This window comes from Balearica regulorum, chromosome Z (assembly GCF_011004875.1).
Source record: "Balearica regulorum gibbericeps isolate bBalReg1 chromosome Z, bBalReg1.pri, whole genome shotgun sequence".
Taxonomy (NCBI): domain Eukaryota; kingdom Metazoa; phylum Chordata; class Aves; order Gruiformes; family Gruidae; genus Balearica; species Balearica regulorum.
The window spans coordinates 67,829,040-67,850,926 of record NC_046220.1 but is presented as its reverse complement, the minus strand read 5'-3'; the positions used below and the strand labels follow the sequence as shown (position 1 = coordinate 67,850,926).

General features: G+C 41.2%; 1 protein-coding gene across 1 annotated transcript; it reads left to right on the top strand.

Moving 5' to 3' along the window:
- SNX18 (sorting nexin 18) lies at positions 1 to 21,234 on the top strand. Its single transcript, XM_075741065.1, has 2 exons — positions 1 to 1,835; positions 18,778 to 21,234. Exons 1-2 carry the CDS (start codon positions 272 to 274, stop codon positions 19,029 to 19,031), a joined length of 1,818 nt encoding a protein of 605 aa, XP_075597180.1. The 5' UTR covers positions 1 to 271; the 3' UTR covers positions 19,032 to 21,234.
- The last annotated feature ends 653 nt before the right edge of the window (positions 21,235 to 21,887 follow it).

Below are 21,887 nucleotides of genomic sequence, written 5' to 3'. Positions count from 1 at the left end.
GCGACGTGGGACGGTTGCCGGTCCGGCCCCCGCGCCGAGCCTCGCCCGCCGGGGTGAAGCCGGGACTCGGAGCCGGCCGCAGCGCAGCGGAGCCCGGGGAGCCAGCCGCCGCAGCGTCCCCGCCGGCGGGACGCGGAGGCAGGAGGAGGCGGCAGCTGCGCGCTCCTGCCGCAACCCCGCCGGCGCGGCGCGGTGAGGGGCGGCGGTACCGGCGGCGGCGGGGAGACCCCTCGGGGGGGGGGGGGGGGGGGGGCGTTTGGGCGGCGGGGCCATGGCGCTCCGGGCCCGGGCGCTGTACGACTTCAGGTCGGAGAACCCGGGGGAGATCTCTCTGCGGGAGCACGAGGTGCTGAGCCTCTGCAGCGAGCAGGACATCGAGGGCTGGCTGGAGGGGGTCAACAGCCGCGGCGACCGCGGCCTCTTCCCGGCCTCCTACGTGCAGGTGATCCGCGCCGCCGAGCCACCGCCGCCCGCCCGCTACGCCAATGTCCCCGCCGGCGGCTTCGAGCCGCTGCCGCCTCCCGCCGCCTTCAAGCCGGCGGCGCAGCAGCCCCCGCCGGCGGCGGCGCCCGAGCCCTACCCGCTGCCCCCCGCCGCCGCCGGGTACCCCTTCCCGCCGGCGCCCTACGGCGGCTCCTACCAGCCCAGCCAGGGCAGCGATGACGACTGGGACGACGACTGGGATGACAGCTCCACCGTGGCCGACGAGCCGGGCGCCCTGGGCAGCTCCTACCCCGACTACGAGGCGGCGGGTGGCGTGGCCTCCGGCCGCTACCGCCTGTCCACCCGGTCTGAGCTCTCCCTGGGCTCCCGCGGTGGCAGCGGTCACCCGGCGGGCCACCCACACCCGCCCGGCGGTGGCAGTGCCAAGAGCTCTGCCACGGTGAGCCGCAACCTCAACCGCTTCTCCACCTTCGTCAAGTCCGGCGGGGAGGCCTTCGTGCTGGGCGAGGCGTCAGGCTTCGTGAAGGACGGAGACAAGCTGTGCGTGGTGCTGGGCCCCCGGGGCCCCGAGTGGCAGGAGAACCCCTACCCCTTCCAGTGCTCCATCGAGGACCCCACCAAGCAGACCAAGTTCAAGGGCATGAAGAGCTATATCGCCTACAAATTGGTGCCCAGCCACACGGGGCAGCAGGTGCACCGCCGCTACAAGCACTTTGACTGGCTCTACGGGCGCCTGGCCGAGAAGTTCCCTGTCATCTCTGTGCCCCACTTGCCAGAGAAGCAGGCCACCGGCCGCTTTGAGGAGGACTTCATATCCAAACGTCGCAAAGGCCTGGCCTGGTGGATGGACCACATGTGCAGCCACCCTGTGCTGGCTCAGTGCGATGCCTTCCAGCACTTCCTCACCTGTCCCAGCACGGATGAGAAGGCCTGGAAACAAGGCAAGCGCAAGGCTGAGAAGGATGAGATGGTGGGTGCCAACTTTTTCCTGACCATCAGTGTCCCCACAGGCCCTGGGGCCATCCTGGACTTGCAGGAGGTAGAAAGCCAGGTGGATGGCTTCAAAGCCTTCACAAAGAAGATGGATGAGAGCGCCCTGCAGCTTAATCACACAGCCAACGAGTTTGCCCGCAAACAAGTCACTGGTTTCAAGAAGGAATACCAGAAGGTGGGGCACTCCTTTAAGTGCCTCAGTCAGGCCTTTGAGCTGGACCAGCAGGCCTTTTCGGCTAGCCTCAACCAAGCTATAGCCTTCACTGCAGAAGCCTACGACGCCATCGGGGACCTCTTTGCCGATCAGCCCCGGCAGGACCTAGATCCTGTAATGGATTTGTTAGCGCTGTATCAGGGGCATTTGGCCAACTTCCCAGACATCATCCATGTCCAGAAAGGTAATACCCTTCTGTGTTTTCTGAAACGATGAAATTTTATGTATTAGTGGTATGCACACAGATGTAGGGACCAGGGGCTAAATCTGCCCTGCATCTGGCTTGCTGGCCTTGGGTTAAATCTTTCTGTGTTTGCTCAGGTAAACTGTTGCTAAAAATACAAAAAAACCACATCAGTGACAGTTCTTGTTCTGTGCCAAAGGCCTAGACATAGTTGGGAATTTTACTAGTTAGAGGTTGCTGCATTCAGCTGTGTATCTCTGAAATAAACCACATCTGCCTATACTCCTGATACATTAAAGTTTAATGGTCTCGTTGACAAACCTTGGAGATCAAGTGGTATGAAAGCATCTGTTGTTCTTTGATGTATGTTAGGTATCTTAAATCTCTGATCTAGTAGATAATAAATATGAAGTAATCTGAAGATGCAGGTACTCCTCCGATTGACCACCTTGTTTGAGGTGCATGTGGTGGTGTGCGCATTTTGCAGTGTCAGACAGTCAAATGAGATGTTTAAAGCTACTGAGGTTTCTCAGTTTGGCTGTGCGTTAAACTCTGGTGCCTTTGTAAGAATAATGGTCTGCCACGGTGTTTAGTTGGAGTTGCTCATCTTTTGCCTCATTATCATAAAAAGATGTTGCTCACCTGTTATCCATTCAGCATCTTTCTAGCTGAAACACCCTTCTGAGGTTCAGGTTGCTGCTTATAAGGTGCTTTTGTGATCCGTCAGAGAGAAAGAAACTCGGAAAATGAATCATCTCCTATGTAACAAGTGACACTTGTTCAGATAAATAGAAGTTTGTAGCACTATATCTGTGTAGATGATTTCCCTGCTGTGAAATGAATGATATTCATGTATTCCTCACCATTGTGAGAAGACTAGCCCATCATTTAATCTTTTTGCTGTTATATTCCTTACCACATATTTACATTTCTTACCAAATATTCCTTGTTCTCCACTTGAAGATCGGGGGATGGGGATTGGAGCTGTAAGAGAGACCAAGAAAACATCACATCTGCTCTGCAGAAATGAGTGTGTGTAACACTTGCCTGACAAAATGCATGAGCTTTATTGAAAGTTATTTTGGAGTTTAATAAATGGTGTTCTGCATCCCAAGAAGTAGAGGTTGAAGCGTCAATCACGGTGAATCAGTCTTTTGTGCCCTTAAGTGACGTTTCCACGGTTTTTGCATCTGGAACAGTACCTTGAGTTCAACAGTAAGGGAGCTGGAAGAGTTTTTTCAACAGATCAAAAAGACAGGCTTCCAGGAGGTATGAATTATTGCTGGGAAAATCTAAGGAAACAGAGTGGGTACAAAGCACACAATTTGTTGTTATTTAAGAAAGTAAGCTTTTCATAAAAATTGCATGCATCAAAGTCAGATTTCCATTCTCCTGTCAAATCTTGAAAATTGAGAGTGGAAACTTAAACAACCTTAATATTATTTTGAAGAGAAAAGGGAAGTGTGTCGTCTAACCTTTGAGGAGTTGTTCTGCTAGCTGCTGTGGCATTGTTTTCTGATAACAACTTTCAAGTATTTTAAATTTGGACAGAAAGGTGGCCTTGGCAATGCCTTGTGTTTCAGAGTGAGTTGTCAGCTACTAATAGGATTATCTGTAAGCTTCCAGAAAAAAAGGAAAAGATTTTTTTTTATTAGGTGGAAAAAACCAGCAGATTATATATACTATTTAAGTAATACACCCTCAAACTTTAAGGCTGTATAGAGTTCTCCACTGCAGTATTTTTGGAGACGAGACCTTGAAGAGAGGATTGGGAATAATAAGATACGTGCTTGGCTCAACCCTAGGGTTTTTTATAGTTCTGTTTGAATTTGTGCTTACTGGTTAGGTTTACCTTACTGAACAAGGGAAAGTTCATCTAAATGAGCTTCTAGAGCAGTGCGTGAGTATGACATATGTAGAGTTGATTTTGTGCTGGAGCATTGTCTTGGAGCTGGTTGGAGAAATGTACAGCTGGTCTGCATACAGGTGTTAATGCTGCAGCACCTCTGGGTTTACACTGCCTTCAACACATTATTATCCCTTGTACATCTTTGCCATCAGAAAATGGCATGGGCTTGAGAGGTTGGTCTCTTGAGTGTTCACATTCATGATAGGAACAGGGTTAGAAATGGATTGTGTTTGTTGTTGTCATTCCTGTTACAAAACAGGCAAACTGGAAGAAAACTGAGGGGAAAATGTTTTTTACACCCAGTATATTGCTGTTTTGTTACTCTTGAGGGTTACTTGTAAAAAGGTATAACTTTTCAATTCCAAATTATAAACTTAAGATGAAAATATGAACTGTTCTGTGTTCTTATGTTGTAAGAGCTTGCTTTTAAATTCAGTATCTGGGATAGCTGCCAGTTTTGAGAATTATTATTGTCTGTATAGACTAAACAAATATCTGTTGGCGATAATAGATCATCTGAAAAATAGAGTTGGCATGTCTTTCTTCAAGTGTTTTATTTTCTAGCATACAACTTCTTTGTGCAGTAAAATGACTCCAAAGTGCCCTTAGAAGTGGTAGAAACAGCAGCCTGATTGATGCATGGCTTACATGGCCATGCCTTTAAATGATGAACTCTGAAGTTAGGAGTACTTCTCCTTTGTTTTCTATGTAGACTCCATTTCTGTATTCCCCTAGACCCGAGGAGGACTGAAAAATAAAGGCAGCTGTGGCCAAAACATGCCCATATCTGTGCATAGAATATTCAACTGCAGTGTCTGGTTATGGGTTTGCTCTACTGCTGATAGCTGAACAGCTGCTGAATGTGATTTGAAAGTGTGTTTTGTGGTATGGACTGAGAAGTCTGCACCTTTGGGGATTTTTTTAATCATTTCTGCAACTTCTGCAGAAAGAAGGACTGAGAATCTGCAAGTCAGAGACAAAAATTTCCCTCTGTTTGGGCTTTGTCTTTTCTCCTAGAATTATGAACCAAAGCCATGTAAGCCCTGCTGTCACTTTATCTGCATATCAGCAGGAAAATGCCTAAACCGTTGTGCTTTTAATTGCTTTGGGGTTCAGGTCTTTTTGCCTCTTGTGTTGAGGATCTCATATGTGATCTAAAGTGTGCAGAAAGGGATTGTCATTTTGGTCACTTGCATAAAACATGTGAACCTATGGACTGTGGGGATATTTTCAAACTGTTTATTGTCTTACTAATATTGTAAGTATTTTCTGAAATGGCAATAGCTTTTGTAGGAGATTTTAAAAGATTCTTTTCCTTCTGCCTTCTCCATCTTGAGCACCCAGTATTTACAGAGTTTTCTGTGAGGGAAGGAAGAGTTGAAGTTCCTGCCCCAGAAGAGACAGATGAAAGATTTGAACTTTTCTGTCCCATATGCCAGTTGAGGATCAACTTGTCAGTGCTTTGAGAGAGACCTTACCTAGTTTTGTGTGTTTTCTAGTCCAGTTCTGAAGATTAATTGGATTGAGCCCTACGGCAAAGAACACGCTAGATTTCAAACCCCATGTTTCCATCTGGAAATGCTTGGTTTGAGAGTCCCACTGAGGCTGGCACAGAGCGTATTTGCCTCAAGGCATACAACCCTTACAAATGACTTGTTGGTTTATAGGTTTTATTTGAAAACTAAGCAATTAGGGGAAAACTGGCACCTGTAGGGGTAGATGATGGCAGAGTGGTGTCCTGAGCATCTGAGCAGCCAAATATTTGTATGTATCTAGCCTTCAACTCCCCATAAGTAAATGCTTCTAAAGTGCTTGCATGAAAGTATTCCTGTGCATACCTGTGTGTTTTGGAGTGGAAGATATACTTGAACACAGTTTTCTTTAGCCTCTGGCAAAACATTTGTAGAAGAGGAATATTAAGTTCAGTAGGCTCAAAAACTAAGCTGCACTTTTGTAATTTTCTTTTGCAGAACTGGTGTATTTTTCAAGAAATGCTAGATTCAGTTGCTTTAATTTTAAGAAGCAGCCTCTTGTCTTCATTTGTAATGGATAATGCCTTCTTTTCTCTGTTTTCACAGTTTACTTGTGGAAATTCCCTAGGCATTCTTGGCAAAATAATTCCTAAATATTAATTGCTAGAGCTTCACTCAACTGATGAGGTCTTCTGACTTCAATAATCTTCAGCATAAATGCTTACTGCAGGCCCATGCAGGTTCAGGTTCAGAAAATTTATGCACATGTAAGAATTTGAGATAGTGTGTGCTAGCTCTGTAGCTCAAGCTTGTCTGGCTGTCTTGTCTTCATATTTGCTGTGTGAGAGTAGAGGAGTTACAGGTTTTTGAGTTTCTGTCTTTCAAGTTTTGTTTGAGGAATTATAATGACCTTTTGTAATTCCTGAAAGTGGAAGAAATACTATCTTGCTGTTTCAGCTCTGCTTTCCAGGTTTCTCCTGTCTCTTGACATTATGATGTTAACACTAGACAAACTTTTGGTTATGATTTTTGCAAAACAGATTTGAGAAATTGGTCTAAATATCTTCTAATATTTAGGCAGCAATTCTGTTTCCTCTGCATGCCAAGATTTAAGAGAATTACTTTAAAAATTATCTGAATGACTTTTTTGCTCCTTGATCACTGTTAGTGACAATTAAAATAAGGCAAATTCTCTTATTTACCTGAAGCAAACAGAATTCTAGATATTGGCTTTAAAGAATCTGCTGGTGTTGTTTTAGAATATCTTACAATATTATAGGTGAAAAAACATTCCAGCTGGAAATGCATAAAAAAACCCCAAACAACACTGAAAGCTGGAACTCTCTAATGTTTTTAGCAATGGGTTTTTTCTGAGGGAAGGAGGGGTTCACGAATAAATCAGACTGATCAAAATTCACACCTAAAATTTCATATCACAGTGTAAAAGTAGTGCTTTTCCCTCTTGCTTACTTTCTAACCTCTTGAATTTGCAGACATAGTTTTTCCATCCTTGTTTTTCCTTTTATCCACTTTTTTTTTCCTCCTCTGTCCCTCAGATACATACATGTTGCATGGGGTTCAACTCAGGTAGCTACTGGCTGTGAGCTAGGAATGTAATCCTAGCCAGATGACCCTTCCAACAGTAAAAAGAGATGGGTACCTGCATTTCATTTGTTTAAGGACTGTGATGAGAAGGGATGGGTTGCTCCAGGATGACTTGTATATTTACACTGTCAGCATCCCCGTTGCTGTTACCAGCACTGATGTAGCATGGTCTGCTTGCTGCTGAATGACCCAATATTACCTCCCAGTATTTGAAGGCAACCTGAAGGAAATTGAGACTTTTAGATAGTGAAAACGTGAAAGAATCTTCACATTTAGAAACTATATAAAATTATAGCTTCCTTGGTGTGTGTAAAATCAGAGGACAGCAATAAACAAGACTAAATTGTGCGATAGCTTTGCTTGAAGAAGGTTAAACAGAAAGAGAAAAAAAGGACTTCTGTGCCCTGACTAAAAGATGCATGGGTCTTTTTAAAGTATGGTGTGTTTTTCTTTTTCACTCCCCCCTTAATCTCTTCTGATCTTAGCTTTTTAAGGGAACACAATTCACACAGTCATGATGCCTTTTTCTTTCCTGTTGCCTTTGGAAACCCACTAGCCTCATATCATACACATTTGATGACAGAGAGATGTTTCGTAGCTGATAAAACCCAGTGATTTTTTTCAAATATAGCTGGTAGCAGAGGACGAGTGTAACTGTTCCTCCCATGGGAGAGACTGCGTGCATTACTGCACACCAGAAAGTCTGTCCAGACTGCCCACTTAGTCCCATCAGGCTAGAGAGGTTTTGAACAAAGCTCACACCTGTAGTAGGTTTGACCGCAGGCAGCGCGTTGTCACCCCTTGTGTTCTTACAGTTACTTGCTCTCCACGGGCAGCAAAGCCATGTCTACTGGGAAGACTGAGTGGGCAGCAGCAGGTCAGTGTAGATATTGAAGAATTAAAAAACATTTTGTAGAAAGAGGAAGTAATTTTATTTCAAGGACTATGTAATACCTTTTCAGCTTGAAGCTTTTGAAGAATCTAGATGGAGAGATGGTTCTCTTGCAGCTCAGAGAAGTCCAGGTCTTGCTAAAAGGACTTCCATCCAAACAGGCAAGACAAGAATTGGTAGACTGAAAACGGAAAGTAGTTCTCAGAGTTCTTCCAAGTCTTTGTAAGCATATTATCAAAAACAAACAAGCTAGCTGGTTTTTCTATTTTGCAAGTCACCTTTGAAACAAGGACACGTTTCAGCCTTTCCAGCATCTTTCCATGACTTCATTGTTAGACTTGTTTGTTTGAACAGTTAAAATGCCAAGTTAATGTGTATAGACTGTATAAACTCATCCACCTGGTACCTTATTTTTAAATTGCTTTGTTCAAATAGCACAGAATTTGAAAATTCTAATTAAATAAGTGAAATCACATTTGCCTGAGCCCACACGAGTCTTATGAGACTAGAGCAAACAAATGGCAAATGCTTTCTGCACAATCTTGCTTATATCTTTTATGAAGGCCATGAGGATTTAAATAAAACTAAAAGAAAAAAAAGCCCTAGTGAAAAGTGTGTTTTAAATTTTGGAGTGGAATCTCATTAAATCAGTAGCAGAATATATACATTTAAACAATCTGTTCAGTTCTTGGTAGAGACTTTGTGTTGTTACTGTAGCAGAGCAGGAAGAAGTGATCATTTCAGCCTTTGTTTTAGGTAAGTACACATCATGGTGGACAACTTAAGTAATTGTGATGAACTGCACTAACCTTTTTATGTCTACATGTGAAAAGCAGATTCATGCTATGGTTGGGAGTTTGCATTGTTTTTTTTGTCCCATGGTAAAAAGCAACTTGCTATTCTAGTTTTTTCAGCCTTACCATTTTGAATCTTTATATGCATGAATAGCTATGCCAGCTAATTGGTAGTATGCTGAAAAAGGAACTATTTTACCAGATACCGTGACAATGACACTACATTTTCAAGTTGCTTGCAGTTTTATGCAAGCCCAAACTCAAAGGGGCAGATCCCTTCCTCCTAAAAAGGCAGGCAATTATCTTCTGCCTTTATAAAACTATAATATTCTTTATATATTATAATATGTAATGTATTTGTATATTAATAATTTTAATAAAGATATATATTTACAATTTAAAATTAACATAATACAAGAATGTATAGCAGTTCTTATATATAGTATGAATATAACGTATTATAATAATGTTCACCTGTTCTGCTATTGTATTATATAATATATTTTAGTTGGTTACGTTAATGATGGTTTACCTTGCATATTCTTCCTGCAACAAGGAGTCTACTTCTTTTTGTCCTTAAAGAGATAATGCAGCATTCAGATTTCTAAGAGAGAGCATTTAAGGGATACTAGGGAAAAATTGGAGCAGCATCTGCATTTAATTTGGATCTTGACTCTTTTCATACAAATTTATGTTAAACTGGGTATGCATGTTGTATTTGCTCATCGTAGGACAGTAGTGGAGCTAAGCAGATGATGATGGACAAGCAAACACTGTAAATTGTGCTTGCTTTTTGCTTCTCTTCAGCCTTTACAGAGAACAACATCCAAAAACAGGTTTTTCATGGCACCCCAGTAAAGACAGGATGCGTGAGTTGGTGGAACCTGCATTTATACTTGCTTCTCTTGATAATGGTATATGGATATTGATATGCAGTGTTACATGTCTTCTGTCTACCCACATCCCATGAATCTTAAGAAAATTTTGAATAAGTTACTGTTTAATATAATGATGCTTACATCCATTTTGGCTCTGACTTACATTCGTCTTTAATAGATCCAGAGGAGACCTTTCTGCTTATATGCTATTAACTAGTTTTACTGAAAATAAGTTTATATCACGCATGCACAGCGTCATTTCTGATTTAGGCTGTTGTCTTGAAGTCAGCATTATGAACAGGGCCTTTACAAAAGCTGTTAAGAGTCTGTAGAATCATTCTAGCAGAAAGTGCCCATTCTTAGCATCCTAATTGGGAGAAACTAGTGTTCAGAATCTATGATGAGATTTATTTGAAAAGCCTGTTTGATGCCTTGTTTAGATGTAAGCTGGTAAGAAGTACTTAAAATCACTGAAAGGTTTCATCTTTGTACTTCTGCAAATTGTGATCACTTAAACTTTCAACTGTGTCCACCCTGAAAAACGTGAGTGGCTTTCTAATGGGCAAATGTACCGTGTTTCTAGTGACTAACCTAGTTTAAGTTTCATTCCTTTCTGTCCCCCCCAGTCCATAGTGTCAGCTGAAGCTGTATCAATATCTTAAATGGTATATGTGAGTGTTGAAAAGTACAGACTGCCTTAAAATTGGGAAAAAACAGCATTACCTAGTGTTTGCCTCTCAGGCTGTGGGGCAAAACAATACGTTTGTGATAAGACAGCAATATACACAATTCAGCTGGATTTTAAGATTAAATAATTTCTGGCAGGCCTTCTTTCAGACATCACTGAAAAGTGATGTAAAGTTAGAACTACTTGTGCACACAGTTTAAACATGCTTTAGTGGCTGAAATAAGGTCATTTGTTTGCTTAAAACACTGTTTGTGTACAATACATCTGAAGATATATTAGTTTTAAAGTCATTGTATTCAAGATTTGAATGGAAAACTTACATCTGATTTTGCAGTTTTTACATGTGGTTACCTAGCACTGTGGGCTTTTTTTTTTGTTTTGTTAATGGGGTTATGTGGGCCAGTAGGATAAACTGATAATTCTGTGATGTTTCTCTCACTCATTTTCACATCTTGCTCTCACCTCCTATTACCAACGGTTTCAAGGGCAAACTGTGGCTTGTTGGTCACAGAGGAGCGTGGTGTAGCATGGCCCAGCAAAACTGGAGGTGCTGCGTACCAAAGCTTGTAGATTCCTCTGAAGGACTCTGGAACTGAAATGCATGTTGCCAGTGTGACAATTTAAATATTTTTCAGTAGCAGGAGCATTTTGGAGCCTCTTGACATGCACAGGTATGGTTACAGTCCTTGTCCATCTGGATAAATAATTGGCCATGTATGCTCTTCCTGTGTGTGTGCACACCAACTGGCAGATGTGTGCACCGTGAGTCTAATAAGGTCTTAAATATTGCATTATTTAAAATAAAAAAAAAAGTTAGACATGTATAGTATCCATTAACCCTGGTAGCTCTTTAAAACAGAGTGACATTTGACACTGCATTCTAACACTGTCGTTAATTGGTTATGTATTAATTAAATCAATATATATGTTAAAACTACCAGATGAGATTAGAATTAATCAAGTTTCTGAAATGACTGTTTTATTGTGTAGATTAGAAGATGATTTCATGTTGAACTGAAGAATGCATCTCTGGGTGACAGCTTTCATTGAGCCTAGCAACAGGGTAACTGGAAGAACAAATAATTCTGTCCAATGTTAATAATCCTGCAGTCAGTCAGTGTTAACCTAGACATTAGCAGAGTACTGTGACTTATGAGTCTAGATTTATAGGATAGTGTTATTTTATTCTGTGTTTTTTTGAGCAATGGGCAACAAAATAATAAAAAATAAATCTCAATTTTTTTAAACTATTTTTAGGCTGCAGATTCTAATAGCATTATAGCCATTTTCATGTATCTATACAAAAAAACCATGTAATACTAAAGTAATTCCAATTTGATACATTTTATTTTTGTATTTCTAACTTTCATTATGGAAAAGAGAATGTTGTTAAAGTGGGTTTTTTGCACCCTTGAGGAGAATATAATCTTCGAATTAGAGAGACTAGTTTTGAAAACTCTGGCAGTTTCCGAACGAAAAAGCAACTTCATCATTTTATTTCTGATGTTGGAAAACACATGCTTTTTCTGTTTAAAACTGTAAAACCAGATTTTAGAGTATCGAGTGGTTCCTATATTAATTATTGTAATGGTACTTTTTCCCTCTGATGTTTCTTTTACACAGTTCACTCCCTACTGGAGAAGTCTTCTGGTTTTAATTTCAGGCAAACTCCCATTATGCTGCTTTCCATTCTAAATCTTGGACAGAAAATGTAAAGAATTTGCAGAATCTTAATGTAGGCTTCTTTTGTTAATCTGTGCTCAGAGCGTTCTTAAGCAAATAATCTGTCAATGTAGTAAAATCTCTATTCTGCTATACACAATTTTGTCGTTTCACTTTGAATTGAGAGAGGGAAGTTTGGGGGCTTTTTTTGGAGTAGGATGTCATGTTATGTGTAATCTCCTGTGGTGCTTCTGCAACTTCCCTTGTGTTGGAGCTAATGATCCTGTAGCCTTGGGCTGAGCTGGATCACATAGCTAAGCCATTGATAAAACTAAGCCACTGTCTCCTTCCCCTCCAGGCCACATGCAGTTTTTTATTGGATTAGTCATTTGAGTCATCCTGTAACAACAGCTTTGCTAGATCTGGTGTAAGTGGGACGGTCGTATAGACAGGCTTGTACTGGCGGCAGTCTGCTGGATTAGGGATAATGTTGTTTCCTCCACAGTTGTTTCTTTCAGAAGGAGGGCAAATCAAAGCTGTGCTACATGCACGTGGGCTACTCAGAGTTTGCCTTTTCAAATCTTTAAGCAAAGAGCTGTAGTTAAATAACCTCACCATTAAGTAAAGAAAAAGAAAACTTATTTCTAGTTACATATTCTGCTTTTGCATCCTTTGAAAGCAATGTCATGAAAATATTTTTCTCCCTTCCTTCTAGAGGTACATACTAGAACAGTGTCTTGTAATAAAAGTGAAGCAAAGGGAGTTGTTAGACTAGTTCAAAGCTCTCCCTTCAATAGCATGCTTTGAAAGACACATCATGCCTACTCGTAGACCATTTAATATGATGGGCAGCTGAATGGTGTGGAAGTGTAAGTTGTTTTACTTTCTAATAAGTAATGCACCAAATTTTATTTCGTAGCTTGCTGATAGGAGAAAGGTGAAAAATTGTTTATTGCACCAGTCATTTTATTTTCACAAGATTTCTGAGGTAGAGCTGCTGAGAGATTTTCTTTGTCAAACTTGTGAGTTTCTTTGAAAATCACAATGTTTTCTGACCCTAGCTGTCCTTCCCCGTGAGGGAGCCATCTCTCAGAGGAGCCCTTGGACTTCAACACAAGGTCTTGCTGTCACACCGAAGCCTGTTGGCCAGAAGACTTCTGAAAGTAGTGATCAAGAATACGGTGCTCTTCAGTTTTGCCACAGTTACCACTGATGGCAAGACCAGAACAATCACCGTCCTCGGGTGTTTTTCTATTCTGCCTTTTTTATAGCTGCTGTCGTTTTCAGTACCATTTACGCAAAGGCTCTACAAATAGAATAAGTACAGGTTTGTGGTTAGAGGAGTTGGTGGCCAGGTGCCCTGTTTCCATCCCTCGGAACGGTTACTGGTTCTCACCTGCACCAAGACCAGTGGCCCCAGCAGTGTGCCGGCCCATGCTCACCTCCCTTCTGGCAGTGCCGGAGCCGGTGGGGAGAGGCAGAGAGCCATCATGTGAGGAGCAGCACATACCGTTGAGCTGGCACCCAGCCCACTGCTTCACTCTCTCTCCCTCCCCCAGCTCCATTGACGATGTATTTTTAATACGTTTAATAATGTTCTTTGTAAGACACCACAAGAGTAAATTTTTTTCTCCCATGTCTTCTTTCAGTCCATTTGCAGTTCTTTTGTGATAATTCTTTAATTCAAGGTGTGAAGTAGAGTTACAAGAACATGGGTATTTGCTGAAAGTGTTGTACTAATCATAACTGACATACATGTAAACTGTTATCTCACTATTAGAGATAGAAATGTATTTGCTCCATTTTAGCGTAATTCATCACTGAAGTGAAAGAAATATTTTAAAAACTGCAGTTTAAAGGCATTACAATTATAGGATTTAAAACTGAACTTGTTGGCTCCTACAAGCTGGCCGAGTTTTTAAGTTTAGTATTTTGGAGTGAGATACCAAAGGCATTGATATATGGGTGACTTAGTGGATGAAGCACATTCTTGAGAGTGACTGTGAATTGCAGACCTTCTGACTTCAACAGATACTTACCACTGCTTCATATGCTTTATTTTAGCAGTGTTGAGCTGATGCTTCTTTGTGTTTCATCTCATATGCAGCATTACTTTATGCAGTTAAATCATTGCTGCTCTAGTTTTTTCAGATGATTTTTCAGAAATAGTGATACCATTATGAACAGTAATCAGTAATTAATGCTTGTGGTTTTTAAGAATTGAGCAAGCCCAGTTGTGACACAGATGTCCACTGTAGTAACCTGTGTGAAAATACAGAGCAAAAAGGGCTTCTGCTTGGAAAATTCCCTTTCTCTAGGCTTGTCTTTGGATTAGTAGCTTCAGGCATAGCTGATGTTTCTCTCTTGGCTGCTGTGTGCACCACTCAAAAGCTGATGTTCAGGTGTTTTGAGGAGACATGGAGATGAGGCAGTGGGAAGATAGTTCACCCTTAGAAGTTACTGCTCTTCTTTGGCTTCTGATTGTTGTACTGGCAGGCACAGGGCAGACCTGGCTTCAAGTGAGACAAAGGAGTTGAGCAAAGAGCAGTTTTAATTGCAGTCTTGATGAGCTGAGCCGCAAAACTTTTGCTTTCTGGTCATGTTGCAGGCTGCAACTTGGACTTGTGTCATGTGCACTGAACGTGAAGAACTAGCATAGGGCTGGCTGCTGGTAGGCTTATCATACCTTGCGATTGGACAGCTTGGAGACACGTATGCATCAGCATGGGTTTACAGGTATATACATGTACTTACAGCATTGAGGGAGAGTCAGTACAATTTCAAGTATGGATTCAAACCCACCCTTAGTTGACTCTTCACACAATCTCAAAGCATTTATTAGTGTAATAAAACTGCAGGTGATGTGAAAATATATTGTTTGACCCAGGCCAGAGTACTCTCAGGTTCAGGAATTCTCTTTTTTTTTTGTTTAATTTTCCTGAATGTATTTGACTCTTCCTGTCTCATTGCAACCTCATGTTTGCATGGTCAGCTTACTGACTCAATACACTTCTTTTTTCCCTCATAAATCCTCAGCACCCTTTTAAGTTGCTGTTTGTATTGTGCATTTCACAGCTTGCAAGTATTTATTTCTAGCAGGAATTTTATGTTGTCTCTGTCTTCTTGGCTGTGAGCACATTACTATAAATGTTCTTGTTAAATGTGTTTATATCATCTTGTGTTGTTTAATCTCATACTTCAAAACAAGTACTGAAACCTGCAAGTTTCTCTTAAGCCCTTAGCAGCATTCAGTGAGTACCACTGTCTGTTTAACATTAGGCTTCGGGAAATGAAAAACAGCATTCACATCTGCTTTTCCCCACCTTTAAGAACAGAAATAGATGTAGCACAGCTTTTTGGAGCATCTTTGATCCAGGCCCTCTTCACTGTTTGAAAGCTAGTCCTGATCACTGGAACGTGATCTCCTGACAGAAGGCCTTTTCATCGTACCAAAAACTTTAAATGCATGGGCAAGACTTTACAGAATCTGTAGAGCTGTAGCTAAAAAACCCCAAGAATTTATTTTTATGTATCACATCCCTCTGGGAACAGTGCATTGGTGGATATTTATCCCAGACATTTATTCAGCAGGAGGTTTCCTTGAGCTAATATGCATTTAGGAGGTGGCTCCTTCTGTTTCTTTTTCCTAAAATGTGTTAGCCCTTTCTAGGGCTGCCATAATTCTGCTGTTGTTTTTAAATAAGTCTTGCTTTTTTGGATTGTCAATACCAATACTGGATGTTCACATGATTAAATTCAGAAACCAGGAGATGTTTGCGCAGGTGTACTTATGTGACAGGAGGCTTGCTCAGCCTCAACAGCCTGCAAGGGCAGCAGCAGGAGCAGGGAGTTGGTGGATCAGGTACTGAGGGCAATGGATAGATTAGTGAGGATGGAGGTGGGGAAGTTCATGGTGTACAGCCTGGGGTGAGACGGGTTAGGAGTTGTGGGCTGGGAGGCATTAGAGATTACTATGAGACCTGTCCCTTACTTGGGCACCTCTGAGCAAACCCCTTGTTTTCAAGCAGGGATGCACACAAGGGACTGTTCTCTGCTCCCCAATTCCCTCACCCTGTCCTCCTCCCTCCTTTCACTGTTAGAAACCTGCACGGATCATTGTACCTTCAGCATCAATGAATCTCTGCTCTGGCTCAGAGTTTTGCTCATGTAGATTCAAATACAAGGGCTGTAGGCTATGGAGATTAAACACTTCATTTAGAGGCACTTCAAAAAATGAACCGAGTTTGTGCTTAAGCATATGTGTAAGTTCTTGTCAAACATTGCTGACCTCTGGTTGTAGTCTGCCTAGGTTTTAAAGGAAATTCCACTATAGGACCACTATGAAACCACATGCATTGAGAGCAGTGTTAATGGCTGCAGGTTTGCCCTCTGATTCCTTTCCCTAATTCTAAATCTTCTTCTTTTTAATGGCAAAAAATGCGTAGTGCGTGATATGTCTAATCTGGAGGGGTTTAGTATTTGGTAATGTATGGGGTTTATTGATGTAAAATGATTTGAAGATTATGCACGCTGCAGAACTTAGTTATGCTTTCAGTTGCTGATGCTGTAAATTTCAGTATTTTTCTTCCAGTTTGGTCATTCTAGAAATAACATCTAAAGCTGTTTCCCACATAACAACTGAAGAGTTGTCATGTTTATTTAACCAGCTCCATCTGGCTTCCAGTAAGTCCCAAATTTCAGTTTTTCACAGCCGTGCATGGATTCCTGCCATGCCCATGGAACACAGAGAAAATTTCTGCTAAGCCTGGTTTTGTTTGTTGAAAGAAACATCCTTTTTGCAGAAGAGGGAGTTAACTATTTTTCACATCATGCCCTACCTTGTAGATTCCTCACTCAGAGGAGAAAATACAGATCTTCTGGCATGGTGCCACTGCTGGCACCACTGCATGTGGAAAAGGTTTTTCAGCGGTGGTTTTTTGGGCGAGGCTGGAGATGATGAGGTCAATCAGCTGTAGCAGCCAGCGCCAAGCTTTTTGCCACCATGCCAACAGGCTGTGGGGACTGGGAAGGTGCAGATCCAGGCCCTGCCACCACCTTGCAGCCCCTGGGGAGAGCTGCTGCCCTTGGCCTCTGGGCAGCTCTTTGGTGTACCAGGTTCAGAGTGTGGCCTCTGCCAGTTGAATACCAGTGTTCTCAGCCATGCAGCCTACAGTCTATGCTTACCTTGTTAATAATCTCCCTGCCACAATTATAAAAAAGAAAAGGAAAATCTTTCGTATGGTCTGTTTTTTAAGTACGTCACACCAGAGGGGAATTTCTTATACTCACAACTGAGAGCTTATACTAGGGCTGCAGACAGGAGATGCCATGTACTGCACAGCCTAAATGCAAATTAAGCAGAAAAATGTGATTTTAAGAGTACAGAAATACTTATAACAGAGGAAGTATTTCCTGAGTGTTTGCAATTAAAAAAAACCCTCCTACAACAAGTTGTGAGAAGTTGACTGGAGAAGAGTCATGCATGCTTCTCTGGTTTTAGGAATTCCAGATTTTATTTATAATGCAAGACATAACCCCCATTTCATTTAAAAAATGCAACAAACTCTCTTTCCCCAGGTCTGCCAAATCATCTGATATTTTGACTTCTAGTACGAGCATCCCATGACCCCTCCATTCTACCTGACTGCCTGGTGGGGGGTTGGAGGTGGGCAGGGGATGAGCTGCAGCAGGCAGGGGAATGTGAGAAGTGCCTGAACGAAATGCAGTGAGCAGTGGCTGTGCTCCCCAGTTGCCTCCCAACCCGCTGTGCATGCAGCAAACCCAGATGTGTCTGTGCACAAGGTCATGCTCCAGATCTGAATTGCAGAGATGTGTCAGGGTGCTGGGTGGAGGCGCATTCGAAATGGCATATTAAACAGGCACGGGAAGGAAAGGACAGAAGATAGTATTTCTGCTGATGAACTGTTTTTACTGTTTAATGGTGTTTACTACATGTGTGGATCCATGCTGACAAGAAGACAAACCTGTTTGCCCAGCAGACAGAGTGGAGGTAGTCCATCTGGAAGATACAGGCAGAGAGGTTTCTCTGTTGGCTTGCTGGCTGTAGGGAGTACAGAAAAGCATTTCTTCAAGGCAATGTAGAGGGAGTCCTGTCAGTGAACTGTAGTTGTGTGCACAGTAAGAAGTATAATCTGAAAGGAAAGAGTTAGTTAAGACATTACAACTAGTTGAAGGAACAAGCAACTTAAGCGTGATCATAAAGGATGTGAAAAATGTCCTGTCACTAGCATCTTGTGAGAAGATAAGTTGTATTGGTCTGATTGGTTTTAGTTGTAGGAATATAATATATATGTAATACTTAAGGCAAAGAAGTTGCTCTTTGGGAAATTGACTCCAAGAAAGTGAATGTCTTAAGACATATCTTGTTACTCTGTCACTATATGAGTCTGCTTTGGGTATGTCTGTTTTGGGTGATATTTTGTTTTTGTAGGATGTGTGTGCTTTAATTAGCTATTTGGAGGAGGACTGACAATTCTTTTGTTCTGTTTTTCTTCTAGCTCTTACAAGACTAGGTCTACCTGTATGTCTGCAACTTTCAAATAAGCTTTTAGAATCTCTGGTATTCAGTAACTAATTTTTGGGGTATCTGTAGAGTAAAAGCAGAATGGTGTATTGGCAAGATTTTGTCTATTCAGATCTGCTTTTGATGTTTCACAAAGATTGGGAAAAGTGATGTTTCACAAAGTCCAATTTCTTAATGACGTTATTTTTCTGGTGTTTATGTAGGCTTAAATTGATCTGACTAGTTTTCCAGTGCTTTCATTTTTTCCCACTAGTCATCTATTTATCTGTTGTTGGGGTTTTTTTTGAACAAGATTCACTCTTCCGTGATTTTTTTTTATAAAAAAGTTTTACTTTGTTTCTTTTCATTCATATATATACACACACACACACATGCGTATAAATACATTTAGAATGAGCTTTATACAAGTCCTTGTGTTATTAAATCAGCTGTTTAAGTACAGTAGTCAAGTTTACATTGTCCTCACAGTTCAACTATTTTGTTTTGTTCTTTACACAGGAGCCCTTACCAAAGTAAAGGAGAGTAAGCGGCATGTGGAAGAAGGGAAGATGGAGCTCCAAAAAGCAGAGGGCATTCAAGAACGCTGTAATATTATTTCTTTTGCGACCCTAGCAGAAATTAATCATTTCCATAAAATTCGTGTGAGGGACTTTAAATCACAGATGCAGCATTTCTTGCAACAGCAAATACTCTTTTTTCAAAAAGTGACACAAAAGCTAGAAGAAGCTCTTCACAAGTATGACAGTGTTTAATCTCTGAACTTTGATTTGTGGACTTCCCTCAGCATGGGCATGATTCAGGTGGCAGAGCAAATGCTGCTGCTGAAGAACTGTCGCCAGTGGTAGACAGTGGTACAGGATGGTTTTGTGTTCACCTGGAACCTGGGTTTAATCTCCGATTATGTAGAAAGGAAACAGTTACAGGGCTATGTAGTAGAAACAGTACCACGCATTGTAACTAAGTTATACTGTGTATGCCTACACTACCATTGTAACTTTTTTGAAGTAATGAGTATACTCTTTGCCTTATTGCTTTTTGAAATACGGTATTCTAGTGCATACTTTGTAGACCTCAGAACCCTTTGGGTCTTTAAGGAAGTTGGCTGGATAAAAGCCTGCTTCAGATGCCTTTTTACTTTCCTAGATCTGGATTTCCTAAATTCAAACAATTCTCTGTTTACAGACTCCTACTAGAGCAGCTATGTGATTCTGTGCCTTTAGACTCTATTTTTTCCTTTTCTAGTAAGTCACATTTTTATGATTGAATGAATGAAGGGTTGATGCTTATGGCAGGAACTGATTATGAAACCTCGCATTGACTGGAAAAAAAATCAGCTGCCATCCAGTTTGTGCAGCAAGTACTGTCTTACAACAAACGTTGGCTCAAAAAGGAGATCTTAAATCCATTCACACTTTCCCTGAAAATGGAGACTACTTGTTACATGTACTAGGATGTTAAGCATATATACAAAAATACACCACTTAATGCCCTTTCTGAAATGAATACTACAGTGAGGGTTTTGGGGGGTTGGGGTTTTTTTTGTTGTTTGTTTGTTTTAGTATAAAGCATTACTGTGAGTGCAAATCTGAAGAGCTAGTCTAATAAAAATTGTGTATATCAAGGGGATATGAATGCAAGCTATATGGCTGCAACTTTTTTTTAAAGTTTTAAATAGTCTGCTCATTGTTCAGTTGCTGATTCAGTTTAGCTTCAAGCTTGCATCTATGTTGCCAGTTGTCTGAGTTGAAACGCCACTGTGATTCATTAGTTTACTAAGTTACAAAGTTTCAGGGATGTTTAGTAATATAAATGATCTGAAGTATGCATTGGCTGAACTGACTTGGAAAACAGGTGGTGTTTTTATGTTTGTAACACTCAAGAATTAACAATTGTCTTAATTTTTGTATAAATATTTTTGACAAGCAGGGTGCATTTATATATACGTAAACACTATCTTTTAAAGAGTTTTCTGGCTTATTTTCCTTGAATTAAGTCTAAAGTCTGTTTCTTACCTATTGGATTCCTTCTTACATGTCAGCATGAAAGAAGATTTTTATTTATCCTATCTTTTTTTCTCTTAAACAAAAATAACAAAACCTTCCAAGGAAGCCAAATGTTTACTTTTTTGTTTTCAATTAAATTAATCAAGGATAGCTTAAACAAATGAAAGCCTGGAAAAGGAAGTTAAGTAACAGTTACATTTATGTACAGATCATTCCTCAGCTATGCAGCAGAAACGTGCAGTTCTTTTGCTCAGTCATGTGAGTTTCTGTAGCTTATTCCCACACCTCTGTTTTAGAGGAATAAATGTAAGAAAGTAGTTTTGGTTTTGAGATTCATCCCCAAATGCTTGGAGATTGCTATTTTGTGCAAGTTGTGTTTGGCAGTGCTTCTAGTATGTACCCAAAGAAGTAAAATACAGAATAATGAAGAGGAAGAAACCAGTATTTGTAAAAGTAAGGACAATCAGTGAGGAAAGACTCCATTTCTAGGTTAAGAGTGCTGCAAATGACAGGGTTCACCGTAAAATAAGGACCATAGTCACAGCACTGATTTGCTATTTGTCTTCCTCATGGCATTTTGTTCTACGTTGAGAACTCACTGCTTCCCTTAACAGCTCTTCTCAGCAGTACTCCAGCTTCCTGTATGTCGTTTAATTATGTTGAGATAGTGTTGAGCTAGGTTTGAGCCTGAGTTCCATGGCTTATGTTTGCTTAAGCCAGATACTGTTTCATTAAATGTCTTTGCAGTAATTAGATCAGACTACAATCAAATTAATTCTACCTGGAGTTAAGACCTGATCAGAAATTGATCTTGGTCCAGTTGAAGTATTCTAGGAGGTTACCATTAATAACATGTACATGTCCAGGAAGAAATTAAGCTGTGATATGTATACGTACAACATTATCAGACAGGTACAGTTTTCCCAAATAAACTGTCATGGCCTTCACCTTACATTCTCATTTGTGAATTTTTGGGGTGGGGGGGAGAGTGGGGGTGCTAATTGGTTAAACTTGATTTACCAAAAGAGCTTGACTGGAATCCTGGATCTGAATTGTTGCAGAGTTTGGAAATGTTCAAATCTGCATCCATATTAGCATCTTCCTTTTTTCCTCACTCATCATAGAGTTGGAGTTAAACCGATGTAGGGAGCCTGAACTCCATTAATACTTATTGCACTATGCAAGAACTACAGTTTTAATTTTACTTGGAAAAAGTTTGACATTGACTGCTCATGACTGACGGACTACTGGATGGTGTGGTCTGAGATCCAAATGTACTCTACAGTAAAGTCAACATATATTGTGTGGACTTTGGAAGCATCAAAGGAAATGTAACAGAATCTTTTTAAAGAAATAAATATGGAGGAAACCAAATTAGCAATATAGCATAATGTTCATAGAATCATAGAATGGTTTGGGTTGGAAGGGACCTCAAAGATAACCTAGTTCCAACCCCCCTGCTGCAGGCAGGGACACCCTCCACTAGATCATGTTGCCCAAAGACTCATCCAACCTGGTCTTAAACACTTCCAGGGATGGGGCATCCACAGCCTCTCTGGGCAACCTGTTCCAGTGCCTCACCACCCTCACAGTAAAGAATTTCTT

Bases quoted from the DNA above. Each gene is read 5' to 3' on its own strand.
- SNX18 (XM_075741065.1), top strand. From the start codon at position 272: ATGGCGCTCCGGGCCCGGGCGCTGTACGACTTCAGGTCGGAGAACCCG. The intron at 1,836-18,777 runs GTAATACCCTTC...TTCTTTACACAG, and splicing joins CATCATCCATGTCCAGAAAG to GAGCCCTTACCAAAGTAAAG.